We start from the raw sequence: 16307 nt of genomic DNA on the forward strand, positions 1-16307 counted from the left end.
TGCATGCATCGCACCACACTGTCCCTAAGAGGCCAAGGCGCACACAGCAAGAACAGAAGATGCAGTCATTGATTCTATAAAAAGACACTTTTTTTCTTGACTAATCAGACTAAACTTTTCCTGTTTTAGGTCAATTAGGATTACCAAAATTATTTCCTAAATGCCACAATAATGAGATGATTTTTTTTAAAGACAACTATAATAGACAATATGGCTAAAAGCATTGGCATGAATTTATTTCCATCCATCCATTTTCCGTACCGCTTATCTTCACTAAGGTCACGGGGGTGCTGGAGCCTATCCCAGTTGACTCTGGGCGAGAGGCGGGCTACACCCTGAACTGGTCGCTAGCTAATTGCAGGGCAAATATAAACAAACAACCCATTCAGAAGCATCTTTATTTGCCAAGTATGTCAAAAACAAGGAATTTGTCTCCGGTAGTTGGAGCCGCTCTAGTACGACAACAAACAGTCAATTGACAGAATACTTTTGAGACACAAAGACATAAAAACACAGTCACTGAGCAATAAAAGTTTACCAGTAATGTGGCAATGCCGGTACTTTTTATCTATTTATTTATTGACAATTGTGCAAAAAGATGCAGAGTTCAAAGGACTTCATGAAAATAGATGTCAGGGCGACAGGCCTGTAATCATTCACACCCGAGATTGCAGGTTCCTTGGGGACTGGGATGATGGTGGAGCGTTTGAAACAGGATGATACTTCGCACAGTTCCAGAGATCTATTGAAGATCTGTGTGAAGACTGGAGCGAGCTGGTCCCCGCAGACCTAGAGGCAGGATGGGGACACAAGGTCTGAGCCTGCCGCTTTGTTAATCTTTTGTTCTTTAAAGATGTGTCTCACATCCTGTTCGTGGATGGTCAACGCAGAAGTCAGGTGTGATGGTGGTCGGTGGTTCAGCTGGGTGGGTGTGGGGTGTGAAAGTGTCCTTTTCAAATCTACAGTAGAAGTTGTTCAAGTGGTCAGCTAGTCTTTTATTGTTCTCAGCTTGGGGGGTCGGTCGCTTGTAATTGGTTTGCGATTGTAATGCATGCCAGACTGATTTAGAGTCCATCCATCCATCCATTTTCAACACCGCTTATCCTGGTTAGGGTCGCGGGACGCTGGAGCCTATCCCAGCTGACTTCGGGCGAAAGGCGGACTACACCCTGAACTGGTCGCCAGTCAGTCGCAGGGCACATATAGACACAGACAACCATTCGCACTCACATTCACAACGTCACTGAGTGGGAACTGAACCCACGCTGCCTGCACCAAAGTCAGGCGAGTGTACCACTACACCATCAGTGACTTGATTTAGAGTCATTACCGGTAAACTTTTTTTCTAACTTTACTGCATAGTTTCTCTTTGAAATGTTAATTTCGTTAATCAGCTGGTTTGTAGCACGATTATACAGGGCCCTATCCCCACTTCGATAGGTTTCCTCTTTAGCCTGGCGAAGTCGCTTAAGTTTGGCAGTAAACCATGGTTTGTTGTTATTGAATGCGGACGACTGGTTAGAGCGTCTGCCTCACAGTTCTGATGACCGGGGTTCAATCCCTGGCCTCGCCTGTGTGGAGTTTGCATGTTCTCCCCGTGCCTGCGTGGGTGTTCTCCGGGCACTCCGGTTTCCTCCCACATCCCAAAGACATGCATGGTAGGTTAATTGAAGACTCTAAATTGCCCGTAGGGGGAAATTCACAGCTACTGTGGGTTGAAGATGAAGGAGAGGTTCTTAGGCAGTAAGAGAAGAGGGAAGCACAGTGCCTAGAATTTAATGTGGGGACTTTGAATGTTGGGACTATGACAGGAAAATCTCGGGAGTTGGTTGACATGATGATTAGGAGAAAGGTTGATTATATTGTGTGTCCAGGAGACCAGGTGAAAAGGCAGTAAGGCGAGAAATTTAGGGCAAGGTTTCAATTATTTTACCATGGTGTAGATGGGAAGAGAAATTGAGTAAGGGTTATTGTAAAAGAAGAGTTAGCTAAGAATGTCTTGGAGGTGAAATGAGTATCAGATCGAGTGATGAGACTGAAACTTGAAATGGAGGATGTTATGTATAATGTGATTAGTGGCTATGCCCCACAGGTAGGAGGTAACCTAGAGGTGAAAGAGAAATTCTGGAAGGAGCTAGACGAAGTAGTTCTCAGCATCCCAGACAGAGAAAGTCGTGATTGGTGCATATTGTAATGGACATGTCGGTGAAGGCAATAGGGGTAATGAAGAAGTGATGGGTAAGTACGGCATCCAGGAAAGGAACTTGGAGGGACAGATGCTGTTGACTTTGCAAAAAGGATGCAAATGGCTGTAGTGAACACTTTTTTTCCAGAAGAGGCAGGAACATAGGGTGACCTACAAGAGCAGAGGTAGAAGCACAAGAAGTGGGTTACATCTTGTGCATACGATGTAATCTGAACAAGGTTACTGACTGTAAGGTAGGGGAGAGTGTTGCTAGACAGCATAGGATGGTGGTGTGTAAGATGACTCTGGTGGTGGGCAGGAAGATTAAGAAGACAAAGGGACAGCAGAGAACCATGTCGTTGAAGTCGAGAAAGGAAGATTGTTGTGTGGCTTTTCGGGAAGAGGTGAGACAGGCTCTCGTTGGACAGGAGGAGCTTCCAGAAGACTGGACCACTAGTGACTACTGGTGATCAGAGAGACAGGCAGGAGAGTACTTGGTGTATCTTCTGGCAGGAAAGGAGAGAAGGTGACTTGGTGGTGGAATCTCAAAGTATGGGAAATCTTACAAGGAAAGAGGTTCGCTAAGAAGAAGTGGGACACTGAGAGGACCGATGAGAGGTGAAAGGAATACATTGAGATGCACTATAGGACAAAGGTAGAGGTGGCAAAGGCCAAACGAGGCATATAAAGACATGTATGCCAGGTTGGACACTAAAGAAGGAGTAAAGGATCTTTACAGGTTGGCCAGACAGAGGGACAGAGATGGGAAGAATGTGCAGCAGGTTAGCGTGATTAAGGATAGAAATGGAAATGTGTTGATGCTGCCAGTAGTGTGCTGGATAGATGGAAAGAATACATTGAGGAGTTGATGAATGAGGAACATGAGAGAGAAGGAAGAGTAGAGGAGCCAAGTGTGGTGGGCCAGGAAGTGGCAATGATTAGTAAGGGGGAAGTTAGAAAGGCATTAAAGAGGCTGAAAAAAGGAAAGGCAGTTGCTCCTGATGACATTCCGGTGGAGGTATGGAAGCATCTAGAAGAGGTGGCTGTGGAGATTTTGACCAGCTTGTTCAACAGAATTCTAAGTGAGAAGATGCCTGAGGAATGGAGGAAAAGTGTGCTCGTTCCCATTTTAAGAACAAGGGTGAAGTGCAGAGCTGTGGGAACTTTTGAGGAATAAAGTAGATGAGCCACACAATGAAGTTATGGGAAAGCGTAGTGGAGGCTAGACTCAGGACAGAAGTGAGTATTTGCGAGCAACAGTATGGTTTCATGCCGAGAAAGAGTACCACAGATGTTGATGGAAAAGTACAGAGAAGGTCAGAAGAAGCTACATTGTGTCTTTGTAGATCTAGAGAAAGCCTATGATAAAGTACCTAGAGAGGAACTGTGGTACAGCATGCGGAAGTCTGGAGTGGCAGAGAAGTATGTTAGAATAGTACATGACATGTATGAGGGCAGCAGAACAGTGATGAGGTGTGTTGTAGGTGTGACAGAGGAGTTTAAGGTGGAGGTGGGACTGCATAAGGGATCAGTCCTGAGCCCTTTCCTGTTTGCAATGGTGATGGATAAGCTGACAGATGAGTTTAGACTAGACCATGATCTCTGTAGATGACATTGTGATGTGCAGTGAAAGCAGGGAGCAGGTGGAGGAACAGCTACAAAGGTGGAGGCATGCACTGCAAAGGAGAGGATTGAAGATTAGTCGAAGTCAGACAGAATATATGTGCATGAATGAGAGGGGTGGAGGTGGAAGAGTGAGGCTACAGGGAGAAGCGATAGCAAGGGCGGAGGACTTTAAATACTTGGGGTCGACAGTCCAGAGCAATGGTGAGTGTGGTAAGGAAGTGAAGAAACGGGTCCAAGCAGGTTGTAACGGGTGGAGGAAGCTGTCAGGTGTGTTATGTGAAAGAAGAGTCTGCTAGGATCAAGGTCAAACTTTATAAAACAGTGGAGAGGCCAGCCATTATGTACGGATTAGAGACAAAGGCACTGAAGAGAAAACAGGAAGCAGAGCTGGAAGTGGCAGAAATGAAGATGTTGAGCTTCTCTCTCGGAGTGACCAGGTTGGATAAAATTAGAAATGAGCTCATCAGAGGGACAGCCAAGGTTAGATGTTTTGGACACAAAGTTAGAGAGAGCCGACTTCGATGGTTTGGAGACGTCCAGAGGAGAGATAGATAGTGAGTATATTGGTGGAACGATGATGAGGATGGAGCTGCCAGGCAAGAGAGCTAGAGGAAGACCAAAGAGAAGGTTGATGGATGTCGTGAGGGAAGACATGAGGGCAGTTGGTGTTAGAGAGGAGGATCCAGGAGACACGGAAAAGGACGCTGTGGTGACTGTAGAAAAGGGTGACACGCTGTAGTGACATATATATATATATATATATATATATATATATATATATATATATATATATATATATATATATACACACACACACACACACACACATCCCATTTCACTTCAGAACCAACTATTATGTGCAGGTCCATCAAATTAAGTTCTGATAAAGAAATGGTTTAAATTAGAAGTTGTCATATAACAAAATGGATAAAAAGCCAAGTGGGCGAATACTTTTGCAAGACACTGTATATCCACTGTATACTAATTCCACATTATAAAGGAAAAGGTTTTAAAGCTGTGATTTTAAGTGAAATTATTACTCTAGATATTTTTACCTGGATGTGTTTGTACATACAATGCCAGTTTGGACACACCTACAATTACATGAGTGAGTGTTTACAAAAATTTTGGCAGATGCTTTATACTGTCTGCAGTCATCAAAAAGTCTTGTCGCTTATTAGCTTAATTGCTCACTGTTCACTGCTTTCTGAATCTAATGTGAACACGTCAATGTTGCAGAAAATGACTTGCGCTCGATGGAGGTGCCCCCAAATGGGACCTTTGTCTATGTCTGGGAGCTAACCGCTGATGACGGGCCTTTGGAGGAGGACCCCCAATGTCTTTCACAGCTGTACCAGAGCACCGTGTCCCCAGAGAGGGACCTGGCCTCAGGGCTAGTGGGCACCTTGCTCATCTGCAAGTTTACTGCCATCGACCGCAGAGGACGTCTGGTGAGATGAGCACTGACTCATATGGCATGACCCACAAGGAGGCAGGAAATCAGTTGTTCTCATATCCAATCTACTATTACAGTTGGCCCCTGATAAAGAGTGGAGTGTAATGTTTGCTGTCTTTGATGAGAACAGAAGTTGGTACGTGGATGAAAACATTGACAAACACCAGAACTCATCAAAAAGCACAAATCCTGAATTCTACGACTCTAATGTCATTTATAGTGAGTTCAATGTGCACTTGATTTCAAATTTGCTGAGGCAGAACAAAAAAATGCATGTTTTTCATCTCTATCTTCCAGGCATAAATGGCATCATTTACAGCGGGCACCAATTTTTTATGTGTCAGACTGATGTCACATTCTGGCATGTGGCCAACGTGGGCACCCAGAGTGACTTCCTATCTGTGTACTTCACTGGAAACCTTTTTCAGTATGATGGCCTTCATCAGTCTGTCCTCACCCTCTTTCCAATGACTAGCATGACCATTAGCATGGAAATGGACCTACCAGGTAATCACATTCAACCACTACACTCAACATTAGATACGACCGCTGCAGTCTAATTGCATCCAGTATGTATCAGGCAGATTATTCTGATTGAATAATGATCAGTATAGCATGAGATTATAAATACCTTTGTAAAGGCAGAGATGTTTTGATATAGCACTTGTATTGGCACCCAGCGATTTGACTGACGAGCAGTCAAGATTATACCCAGCCTCTCACCCATATACATCTGGGATAGGCTCCAGTTTCCCCAAGACCCTAATGAGGACACACGGTAAAGAAAATAAATGGACAGCACTTACTGACTTTTGTCCTGTTGCTAATAATTAAGTTGTCCGGTAGAGTATCTGTGGAGTTCTATAACTGTGTTGTAAGTAAGCAACTACCTACCCATGGGGTTTCTCTTGGTTTTGACTTCCAATTCTATGCTGTCAGGGTCTTGTATGAACTTCATTGTTTGTTAAGGATGTTTATGCAAGACATGACTTCTTAAATCATTCAAAAGGCAAAAGGTTGATACAATCTCAACTGGTGAGGATTTGGTGCATCTCAGGAGTGCTGGAAAGCAATATGGATCTCTCCAAACAACCAGTCGTGCCTTCCATAGTTTGGTTGATATTTCATTCTTTTGATCCTTAGAGGCTCTGGAACCTGCTGCCTTCCAATCCTCAATCTAAATAATTGGAGCCAAGTCATTACAGGCTGAACATCTATCACCTCATGGACTCTTGAAATCTCGGGTCTTGAGGAATTCAATTTAGGCAACAGGTGTAACGTTGTCTTATGTACCAAACCACACAGCTGCTTCGGCTTGAAGAGGATAATAATAAACCATGAACCATTTGTTTGTACTTTTTCTAACTTCCTGCATCTTCTCACAGGTGAGTGGGAGATAAGTGCCTTCGATGGCAGTCTCAAGAGTCGGGGGATGAGCATTCGTTACAGCGTCTGTCCCTGTGACTATGGAGACACGTTTGTCGACCAAGATGAAGACATCGACGATATCTCTGACTGCGTGGCCCTATTGCCAAAGGGAAGGAGACCTCAGAAGACAAAAAATATGGTCTGGGTGTGCAAGAACTATACTGCCAGTCAAAATGATACTGGTGGCAATATTGAGTGGACTGTGAAAGGAGACCAAATGTGTCAAATGAAGAATATGACTGTAGTGTCTTCGGATGAAGGAAATACAACCAGTGTACCAGAGGGAGGTATCCCATTGGATGTCTTGAAAGAATTAGAGAGAAATGGGGAGTGGATAGTGGCTGAAGCTTTGAATGAGACTGAAAATGAAATAAATGAGACTGAAAATGAAAGAAGTGGCAGACAGAGAAGATGGGCAGAAGGAAACTGGACACATGAAGACATTAGCTCTGCAGAAACCGGAGATGATGAAATCAAATGGCAGTTAGGGGGGGAGACCAACGAAAATAAAACAGACACTGGTTTTGAGATAAGCATTGACCAACGGAATGAGATGCCACTTGAAATAAATGTGCTAAGGGAAGAGAGCAACGAAATCATACTGGACAGAAATCCAAACCTCAAGGAGAACCTTTTAACTGAAAGCAATTCATTGGAAAGGGACCAAAACTTCAAAGAAAGCCACATTGAAAGTGATTCTGAGGAGCAAACAGTGGATTCTCTGTGGGTGGTTTACAATTCTACGGCAGCAAAGAACACAACAGGAATCAACTTGTCTTTGGATTATGATGACTACAGCCAAAAGGTAATGTTCCCTTTCAAATAATGTGGAGTGTATTAAATACCCAACCTCTTAATCCCTCATTGTTGCTTTTATTACAGGAGAATAGCACAACTGATATAATTACCTCGGACCAAATTGACATTCGCTCCATGAAAACAACATCCCGCCACTATTACATTGCTGCAGAGGAGATCAGCTGGGACTATGGCATCAGAAAAGCCCCTTATCTTATCAAACCGAGGTAGGAAGTGAGATATTTCCTATGAGCTCAACACATCACTGACCAAACGTTCGGAGCTGAATGATCAACAGACTTTAAACCAGCCATTGTATTTTCCTCCTTCCTATAAGGTTCATCTAGTCTATAGCAACCTTGCTGTGGTTGCAGATGAAACTAAAAAGGGGTTTTTTGTCGAGCCTTACATCTTGAGAATGAGACCAAATTACCAAATGTTTCTTTTCTTGAGATCATTGAACTAATGGGAATGTTTTGAAGGAGATTGTTCCACTTTTAGGCTGTAAAATGTGAAAAATGTAATTGGATGGATGCAAGGCTGTTGTTCCTCATAGCCTGTATGTTATAGAATTATGCATTTGTTCGTATGTTGCCATTTAACTATTGTTTTAGTAAAGATTTGTCCAGGCTTGCTCAGTTTTGCCTTGGACCGTCCCTTAGCTACATGTAATTCTGCTAAACTATTCGGTGATTTCACGATTATTACAACAGAAAAATTCTCTTGAATTATATGATATTGTATTTGATTGGGATAGTAATGTGAGAACTTGGAATGAACTAATATCATTGCTTTCCTTTAGAGAGGCGCGTCGTGGAATGAGAAAGTTCCTGCCAAAATACAAGAAGGTGGTGTTTAAGGCCTACCGTGACAAAGACTTCCTGGACCCTGCCAACAGAGGAGAGCTTCAAGAACACCTGGGAATCATGGGCCCTTTCATCAAAGCAGAAGTTAATGAGCTGCTTACTGTATGTGATGTTTTTCAGTTAAAACTCAATCAACTGAAGTATCGTGTTTGGTGACCTTTGTTCACATTGTCTGCCCTATTCAAGGTCATATTCAAGAACAAGGCCTCCAGGCCGTACTCATTTCACCTTCAGGGAGTTTATGATCGTACCCAGGGGGCTGGCATTTCACAAAGGTATGCCCCATTCCTCCCAGCAGGGGTCCCAGGAGAGCCAGTTCCACCTGGAGAGGCTCGCATGTATAACTGGAGAATCACAAGGAAACAAGGTCCCACCGATGAGGAATTTGGCTGCAAGGCTGGAGCATACTACTCCACTGTGGACAAGGTCTGCGTAGATATGGTCCACTTGATTGTGATGTAAAATATTGTAAGGGAAACAATAAGGCTGGTAAATGACTACACTGCTGTGTTCAGGACTTGAAACTTTCACAGGGAATTCACGTAGTTCCTCATACAGTGGGAGAGGATGTTTATTTACTCTACTCCAGAGAGGGGCGGGCATCTGTTGGGGGTATTTTGGCTTTAATTTGAACATGTTTTTAATTTTAGACAACGACATTGCTACCATTGGACAAAAATATAAATTTAACACTTTTGTTTTTGATCTCATTTTTCATGTGTAAAACTCAAATATCTAAGACTTTTTTGTATGTACACAAAAAGCCTATTTCTCTCAATTAACAAATCTGTCTAAATCTGTGGTAGTGAGTTCTTCTCTCTTGCTCACAGGTGTGACATAACAATATGCTTATGCGACAGTACGATCATTTCACAGGTGTGCTTTAGGTTGCCCACAATAAAAGGGCACTCTAAAATATGCAGTTTTATCAAACAGTACAATGCCGCAGATGTTGCAAGTTTTGAGGGAGCATGCAATTGGCATGCTGACAGCAGAAATGTTTCAGCAAAGGAGAAGTGCTTAGACGGACAGACTTAGATGAATTTGTGAATGTATTCAGATACATTATATGTGATGCATGTATTTGTGTGTTTGTCTGCCAGGAGAGGGATCTTCACTCAGGTCTGATTGGTCCACTAGTCGTGTGTAAGACTGGGACTCTGCCTACCACTGAGAACTTAGGGCCAATCCAGGATTTCAGCCTTCTCTTCCACACATTTGATGAGACCAAAAGTTGGTATCTGGAGGAGAACCTTAAGAATCATTGTGGCCCTCCCTGTGAGGTCAACCCGGATGACCCCTGGTACCACATCAGCAATCAATTTGCAGGTGGCGAGAGGTGTTGGTTTTGTGGTGTGACTAACAATTTAGAATGTTTGTATACATTTATCATTAACAATACCTCACTATTTCATATCCATAGCAATAAATGGCTATGTGGCAGAGACACTTCCTGGTCTGATGGTTGCACAGCGCCAGCGAGTCAGGTGGCACCTGCTGAATGTGGGAAGTGATGGAGAGTACCACGCTGTGCACTTCCATGGTTTACCTTTCACCCTTCACACTGGGCAGGAGCACCGCATGGGCATCTACAACCTCTTCCCTGGTGAATACACACAGACAGACACAACGATCATTTAGGCACCAAAAGAAGGAGGTACACCTGCTGAGTTCAGTAAAATCTAATACAAATGCTGTATGAAAGAAAATGGCTTTTGCGAAGATAATACTTGTAGTATAGTTTGTATCATCAGATTATCATTATACCCTCGATACTTAATGTTATTTATAATTTTGGTTCCTTTCTACTTATGTGTATCTGCTCACTTTAGGTGTGTTCGGCACCATAGAGATGATCCCCTCCACGGTTGGCACATGGCTGGTTGAGTGCACCGTTGGAGACTACCAGCTGGCTGGCATGAGAGCTAAACTGTTAGTCTATGATCCAGGTGAAAACTTTTAAACCAAAGGGGACTGCAGGTGGCAAAGGCACGCCTTGCTTTTCAACTTGAAGAATATAGCATGTTTGCCATGTCTGCCAAAATCATTCACTTTGACTCACTGTGTCTCCGACAATCTTTATTTATTTCAGTTGAAAAATTGGCTGCTTTGAATTGCCTATTACGGTAAATGGGCCAGGCATTCATTTTCTAACAAAATGTACCCCTACCTCTGTTTGCGTTCCTAATATTTGGGTTACATTATCAATCTGAGGGGCACACTCTCAGTAGGATACAGTGACAGTGACACGTAAAACTGCAAACTTATTCATATTGGATTTCATTAGATGTAGTAGAGTATCTAATGCTTTGGGTGGTGAGTGTCTATGATATTTGTGTAATAATACTTATATAATGCCTGATTTTTATTAATGAATGTATGTATTTATTTATCATGCAGAATGTGCTTTACCTCTGGGAATGAAATCCGGAAACATCCATGATTCACAGATCACTGCTTCAGATCACATAGGTTAAGCATTTCTTTATTCATAGATTTTTGTATAATATTTTATCATTCTTTTGATGTCTGTTTATTTTGGGGCACACATTGAGAATAATACATTAGTAAGTGATCAATGATCAATACACTCTACCATATTGTTACATCCATTACAAGCTGACTGTTTGCACGTGTGTGAAGGTACTTGGGAGCCCCAACTGGCGAGGCTGCATCAGTCTGGTTACATCAATGCTTGGATGGGTACAAGCAAGCTCTCTTGGATACAGGTTGAACATGTAGCTTTCACTGAGTGTTAAGTGATTTCAGTGTGTATAATATTCCCTTTGGTTTTGTTTTTTGTGACCGATGTATCATTAGGTGGACCTGCTAAAGCCGACCCTGCTGCATGGCATTGAGACACAGGGAGTGAGGTCAAGCCTGAGACAAAACTACATCTCACTCTTTGTCATTTCCTACAGCATGGACCAAGAGAAATGGATCACCTACCAAGGACACTACACAAGTCAGCCCAATGTGCGGAATCCCCATAATGCCCCTCCATGTCATAATCAGGAGTTTTCTTCCATGTTTTAGTTTTTCAGAAATGTAGCTGATTTGTTAAATGTAAACGTCAACCTCTTGTTTTCATCGGCTCTATCTTTCAAACAATGACCTTGTCAATCCAAAAAATGAGACCTACTTCTTCCTGGAATCTAACCATTTTTGTGACTCTGTTTTAGATGTTTCACGGGAACATGGACAGCTCCAAAGTGAAGCATAACAAGTTCTCGCCTCCGTTTGTGGCCCGTTACATTAGGATTCACCCGGAAAGCTTTGTGCGGAGTCCTGCACTACGACTGGAGCTGCTGGGCTGTGATCTCAACAGTGAGCTTCAACTTTCCAATGTACTGGAGTGGCGGCTAGACTTGCGAGTTTAATTCATTCCATGACCACGCTCGTAACTCGAAACACTCGTATCTCAAATCATCTTTCCCCATTGAAATAAATAGGAATGCCATTATTACGTTACAATCCCACATTGTGCTCTCTGGTGTACGTGGACACCATGGAGTAGTATAATAAATACAGACACGATTTGAAGAAGTAAGAAGTAAGCTGCTGTAATAGTAGTCGTTTTTAACAAAGGATGAATAATGTAACCTATGCCTGTACGTATTATTACACTGTCTGTCCACGTGTTGCCACTGTTTGTGTTCAAATATTGCCACTGCAACGTGGATGTTCATATTTTGCGTTCGAACCAAGCTGGCTGATTTTCCTAAGTCAAAGTTATGTGGTTGTTTAGAATACACAATGCGTAATTCTCTGTTTTATGTTCAGTTTGGCAGTAAAATTCAACTGGGAGTGTCAATAAACGGCTTGAAGTCTCAATTTTAAAGAGTTGTTCACTATCTGCCGAACTGCTCATTGTTGTAAAGTGAGTTGAGTTCCCCGCCACCATCTAGCGCTTGCATCTCAAATCTTTGCTTGCAAATCAAAGCAAAAAATTGGTTGAGCGACGGTTCGTATCTCGGAAAACTCGTATGTTAGCCCACTCATAAGTGAAGGTACCACTGTATAGCATACTGTAGCTCTGCATCACAAAAGGGCTGATATGTGTGTGTGTGTGTCTCTGTGTGTGTGTGCGCGCGCGTGTGTGTGCACGTGTGTGCAGGTTGCTCACATCCACTAGGTCTCAGGAGTGGACTAATTTCTAACATTACCGCTTCCTCGCATCGTTCATCACTGGTGGGTAACTGGAGCCCCACTCTCGCCCGCCTCCATCTGGAAGGCACGATCAATGCTTGGAGGCCCAAGGTGAGGACCTTTGCAACATATCAGTGGTGTGAAAAAGTGTTTGCCCCCTTCCTGATTTCTTCTTTTCTTTTTTTGCATGTTAGTCACATTTAAATGTTTCCCATCATCAAACTAATTTAAATATTAACGACAAAATGCAGTTTTTACAATGAACGTTTTTATTATTAAGGATGGAAAATATCCAAACCTACATGGCCCTGTGTGAAAAAGTGATTGCCTCCTAAATCTAATAACTTGTTGGGTCACCCTTAGCAGCAACAACTGCAATCTAGTGTTTGTGATAACTTGCAATGAGTCGCTTACAGCGCTGTGGAGGAATTCTGGTCCAATCATCTTTGCAGAATTGTTGTAATTCAGGCACATTGGAGGGTTTTCAAGCATGAACTACCTTTTTAAGGTCATGCCACAGCATCTCAATAGGATTCAGGTCAGGACTTTGGCTAGGGCACTCCAAAGTCTGAAATTTCAGCCATTCAAGGGTGGACTTACTGGTGTGGAATGGATCATTGTCCTGCTGCAGAACCCAAGTTCTGATGATGACAAACACGCTGTGTCAGATCTCGCGTACCCCAGGCTCCCCTGCACCTTACTACTAAGGGAGTCCTCCGTTTAAAGGGTTAAAGCGCCCCATTGTCCCTGCATATTACACAATGGACGATTAAACGGCTAAGGGAGCTGCTTAAGCCGGTGTCGAGAAAGATTCGCCTAGGTTCTAACAACCGCCTATGGAGCGTCGGCCACGCTTAAGTTAGGCCACGCCTCGACAGAGTAACCTTGGCAGATCTCGGGCGAAACTCAAACCACGCTTCTTTAAAGCTGCTCCCTCTCTTAATAATCTTTTACACTTGTTACCGAGCTAGGATTATTCGACAGTCTTTATATGACAGTCAGGACCGCTTATTAATTTAAGTTGTAGCCGACATTACCTTTCAAGAATAGGAGTAAAATGTTTATCGGCTACGTTGGTAAACTGGGGAAAATTGTAACACGATGTGTAATTTTCTGGGTTAGCTATTTTTTTTTTTTGCATTGTTTTTTGCCTCAGACTCATATCTTTTAAAATATTGGAGTTTTTACACAAGGATGGATGTGAGGGCAGTTGGTGGTAGAGAGAAAGATGCAGAAGATAGGTTTACATGGAAAAGGATGACACGCTGTGGCGACCCCTAAAGGGGCAAGCCGAAAGGAAAAGAAGAAGACACAAGAAGATAAGCCTCTGAATTTCGAGTGAGATTTCGCTATGCTGTTCATAGCTCCTTAGTGTCATATTTGCATAGTATCGGGGTGGAATGTTTTTCAAACTTTTTTCAGCTCAAAAATCTCTGAATTATCTGACGTCAGTGTCATTTTGAGTTGTGCCACAACGGAGGTCGTTGTAGAAGTAGCTCAACTTATCATAGCTGACATCCATCCATTCATCCATTTTCTGAGCCGCTTCTCCTCACTAGGGTCGCGGGCGTGCTGGAGCCTATCCCAGCTATCATCGGGCAGGAGGCGGGGTACACCCTGAACTGGTTGCCACCCAATCGCAGGGCGCATACAAACAAACAAACATCCGCACTCACATTCACACCTACGGGCAATTTAGAGTTGTCAATTAACCTACCATGCATGTTTTTGGGATGTGGGAGGAAACCGGAGTGCCCGGAGAAAACCATAGCTGACATGTTTTTTTTTATTTGGACTGCAAAGTTAGTTTAGACGACGCTCTGTTAGTTGCAGCCTAATAGTGCACTCCATTTACCCTCAAATGCTTCAGGACACAATTGATCAACAATCAAATGAACACAATTCTCAACGATCAATCATGAAATCCCTTACAAAGAGCAACAATAAATGTGTCACAATAAGTAAAAGACCTTTTTGTACTTAAGCTTGGAAAGGGTGTACATATTTATAGATTGTTGTGTTATGCTTTGACACATTACCTAGAAATACAAAAAAATATATATCTTTTTCTCCCCCATTTACTTTCCAGCATAGTTTGGACAGGTTTGAGGCCAACAGCATTTGACACTTAATGCTTTGCAGTTTTTGTAAGCCTTTCCCTTTCCCTTTCCCTTGCTCATTGCTCGCCAATTGACATTGGAGCATTGCAAAATTGAAGACTGTCACAGACTGCAGTTCAGCGCCGATGTGATAAGCATTATGGTCGTCACACAGGTCCAACACGTGGTACACGTTTCTCAAAACAGGATTCGTTTTTGACAAACCAAGGAAGGTCTGGTACTACTACCACCACTGATGAAAACACTAAACTTCTAGAGCAGGTATTCGTACAAAGACAGGAAGCGTTGCACTGGAACACAGCACATATTTACAAAAACTGCAAAGCCTAAGCTGTCAAATTCTGATGGCTTCAGGTCTGTCTGAATGATAACTGAAACCAAATGTCAAATCAAAGCGTATCGGCACTTTTGAGACACGTGTGTAGTGCTTGGTTCAATTCTTTCATCTCGGTGACCATTTATTCAGCATTGACGAGCAATTTTAAGTTCATATAATTGCTTCCTTTTTTGAGTTGATAAAATTGCATTAGAATCTCTCGCACCCCAAGTTCATCCTGTTTTGCTTGTAGCCAAGCAACCATTCCTTCCATCTTTAAAATGATCTTTCCTCATTTTAATCTTCTCTGGCAAAATTCCCAGGACAACAAGCCTCACGAGTGGCTCCAAGTGGACCTTACCACAGTGAAGCGCATCACAGGTGTCATCACCCAGGGGGCGAAATCTTTCATGACACAGATGATGGTCACCGAGTTTTCAGTGACTGTCAGTCACGATGGACACTCTTGGGCCAGCGTGTTGGAGAAGGACTCGCACAGGGAAATGGTACAACAAAACGACACATATGAACCAGAGATCCATGCCACATTTATAATGTCAGAAGACAGAAAAAACATACCAGCCACAGCATTAGGTATGCAATTGATTGAGCTCATCAAAATCGTATCAATACATACGTTTGGCTAATATAATCCTACATCAATTACAATCTGATCTGAGGTTTTACAGAGATATTAGCAGCGGCAGATTTTACTATCATTCTGAAGCACAAGTCACCAAGTGTTGGATTGTTGGCCCGCTAACAAGGAAGGTGAAAATAAAAGGGAAGGGGGTGGGGGGGGGGGGGATATTTGGATATTCATTGGAATTGAACCTACCGCGATGATCATCGCTGGCAACAATGAATGCAAGCTTCACTATTTCATCCACTGTTACTTTATAAATTATGAATATAGTTAAGGATTGTTGTAAAACAACACGTATACTTTTTCTACTATACTTATATGGTTCAGCAGTGGCACAGGCACGCTCGCTTAAGACCCGGAAATGCCGTGTTGCCGTTCAGCTGAGTTGAGGGTGTGGGTACCAACCACGAAGTGGGCAGCTACTTGAGTGTTAATTTACAAAACTACGTCACACTGTCAGCCATTTCAAATCCACCTCTTTGCAAGTCCTTATGCCCTTTATTGCCTTTTGTATTCAATCGATAAACCGCATTGATGTCAAACTTAAACCATGTTACAGACTCATTTTGTCCCATGTAATGCACAACACAGCTGAAAAAACATTTATTCTGATGAAAGGGGACCGTTAATTCAGTTTATTATGTTTGTAAAGGACAGATCTTTGCTATATTTGGATATATCAGATTTCATCAGACTGTGTCCAGTAAGCAAGACTTC

At 42.7% G+C, this 16307-nt stretch overlaps 1 protein-coding gene across 3 annotated transcripts in view; it reads left to right on the plus strand.

Annotated features, from left to right (window-relative positions):
- Nucleotides 1-16307, plus strand: part of f8 (coagulation factor VIII, procoagulant component) — a 31377-nt gene that overhangs the window by 14597 nt on the left and 473 nt on the right. For 2 of the 3 annotated variants that reach the window (XM_061786925.1, XM_061786926.1), the window contains 16 exons: nt 5051-5262; nt 5345-5486; nt 5565-5774; nt 6653-7500; nt 7578-7720; nt 8296-8461; nt 8546-8785; nt 9463-9688; nt 9783-9965; nt 10192-10308; nt 10760-10831; nt 11003-11088; nt 11180-11335; nt 11542-11686; nt 12477-12619; nt 15268-15450. In XM_061786925.1, the coding sequence (XP_061642909.1) occupies nt 5051-5262; nt 5345-5486; nt 5565-5774; nt 6653-7500; nt 7578-7720; nt 8296-8461; nt 8546-8785; nt 9463-9688; nt 9783-9965; nt 10192-10308; nt 10760-10831; nt 11003-11088; nt 11180-11335; nt 11542-11686; nt 12477-12619; nt 15268-15450 (3272 nt within the window). Of the gene's footprint in view, nt 1-5050; nt 5263-5344; nt 5487-5564; nt 5775-6652; nt 7501-7577; nt 7721-8295; nt 8462-8545; nt 8786-9462; nt 9689-9782; nt 9966-10191; nt 10309-10759; nt 10832-11002; nt 11089-11179; nt 11336-11541; nt 11687-12476; nt 12620-15267; nt 15451-16307 lie in introns of those variants that run through there. The other variant, XR_009790393.1, reaches the window with a different exon arrangement.

This window comes from Phyllopteryx taeniolatus, chromosome 10 (assembly GCF_024500385.1).
Source record: "Phyllopteryx taeniolatus isolate TA_2022b chromosome 10, UOR_Ptae_1.2, whole genome shotgun sequence".
Lineage (NCBI taxonomy): Eukaryota > Metazoa > Chordata > Actinopteri > Syngnathiformes > Syngnathidae > Phyllopteryx > Phyllopteryx taeniolatus.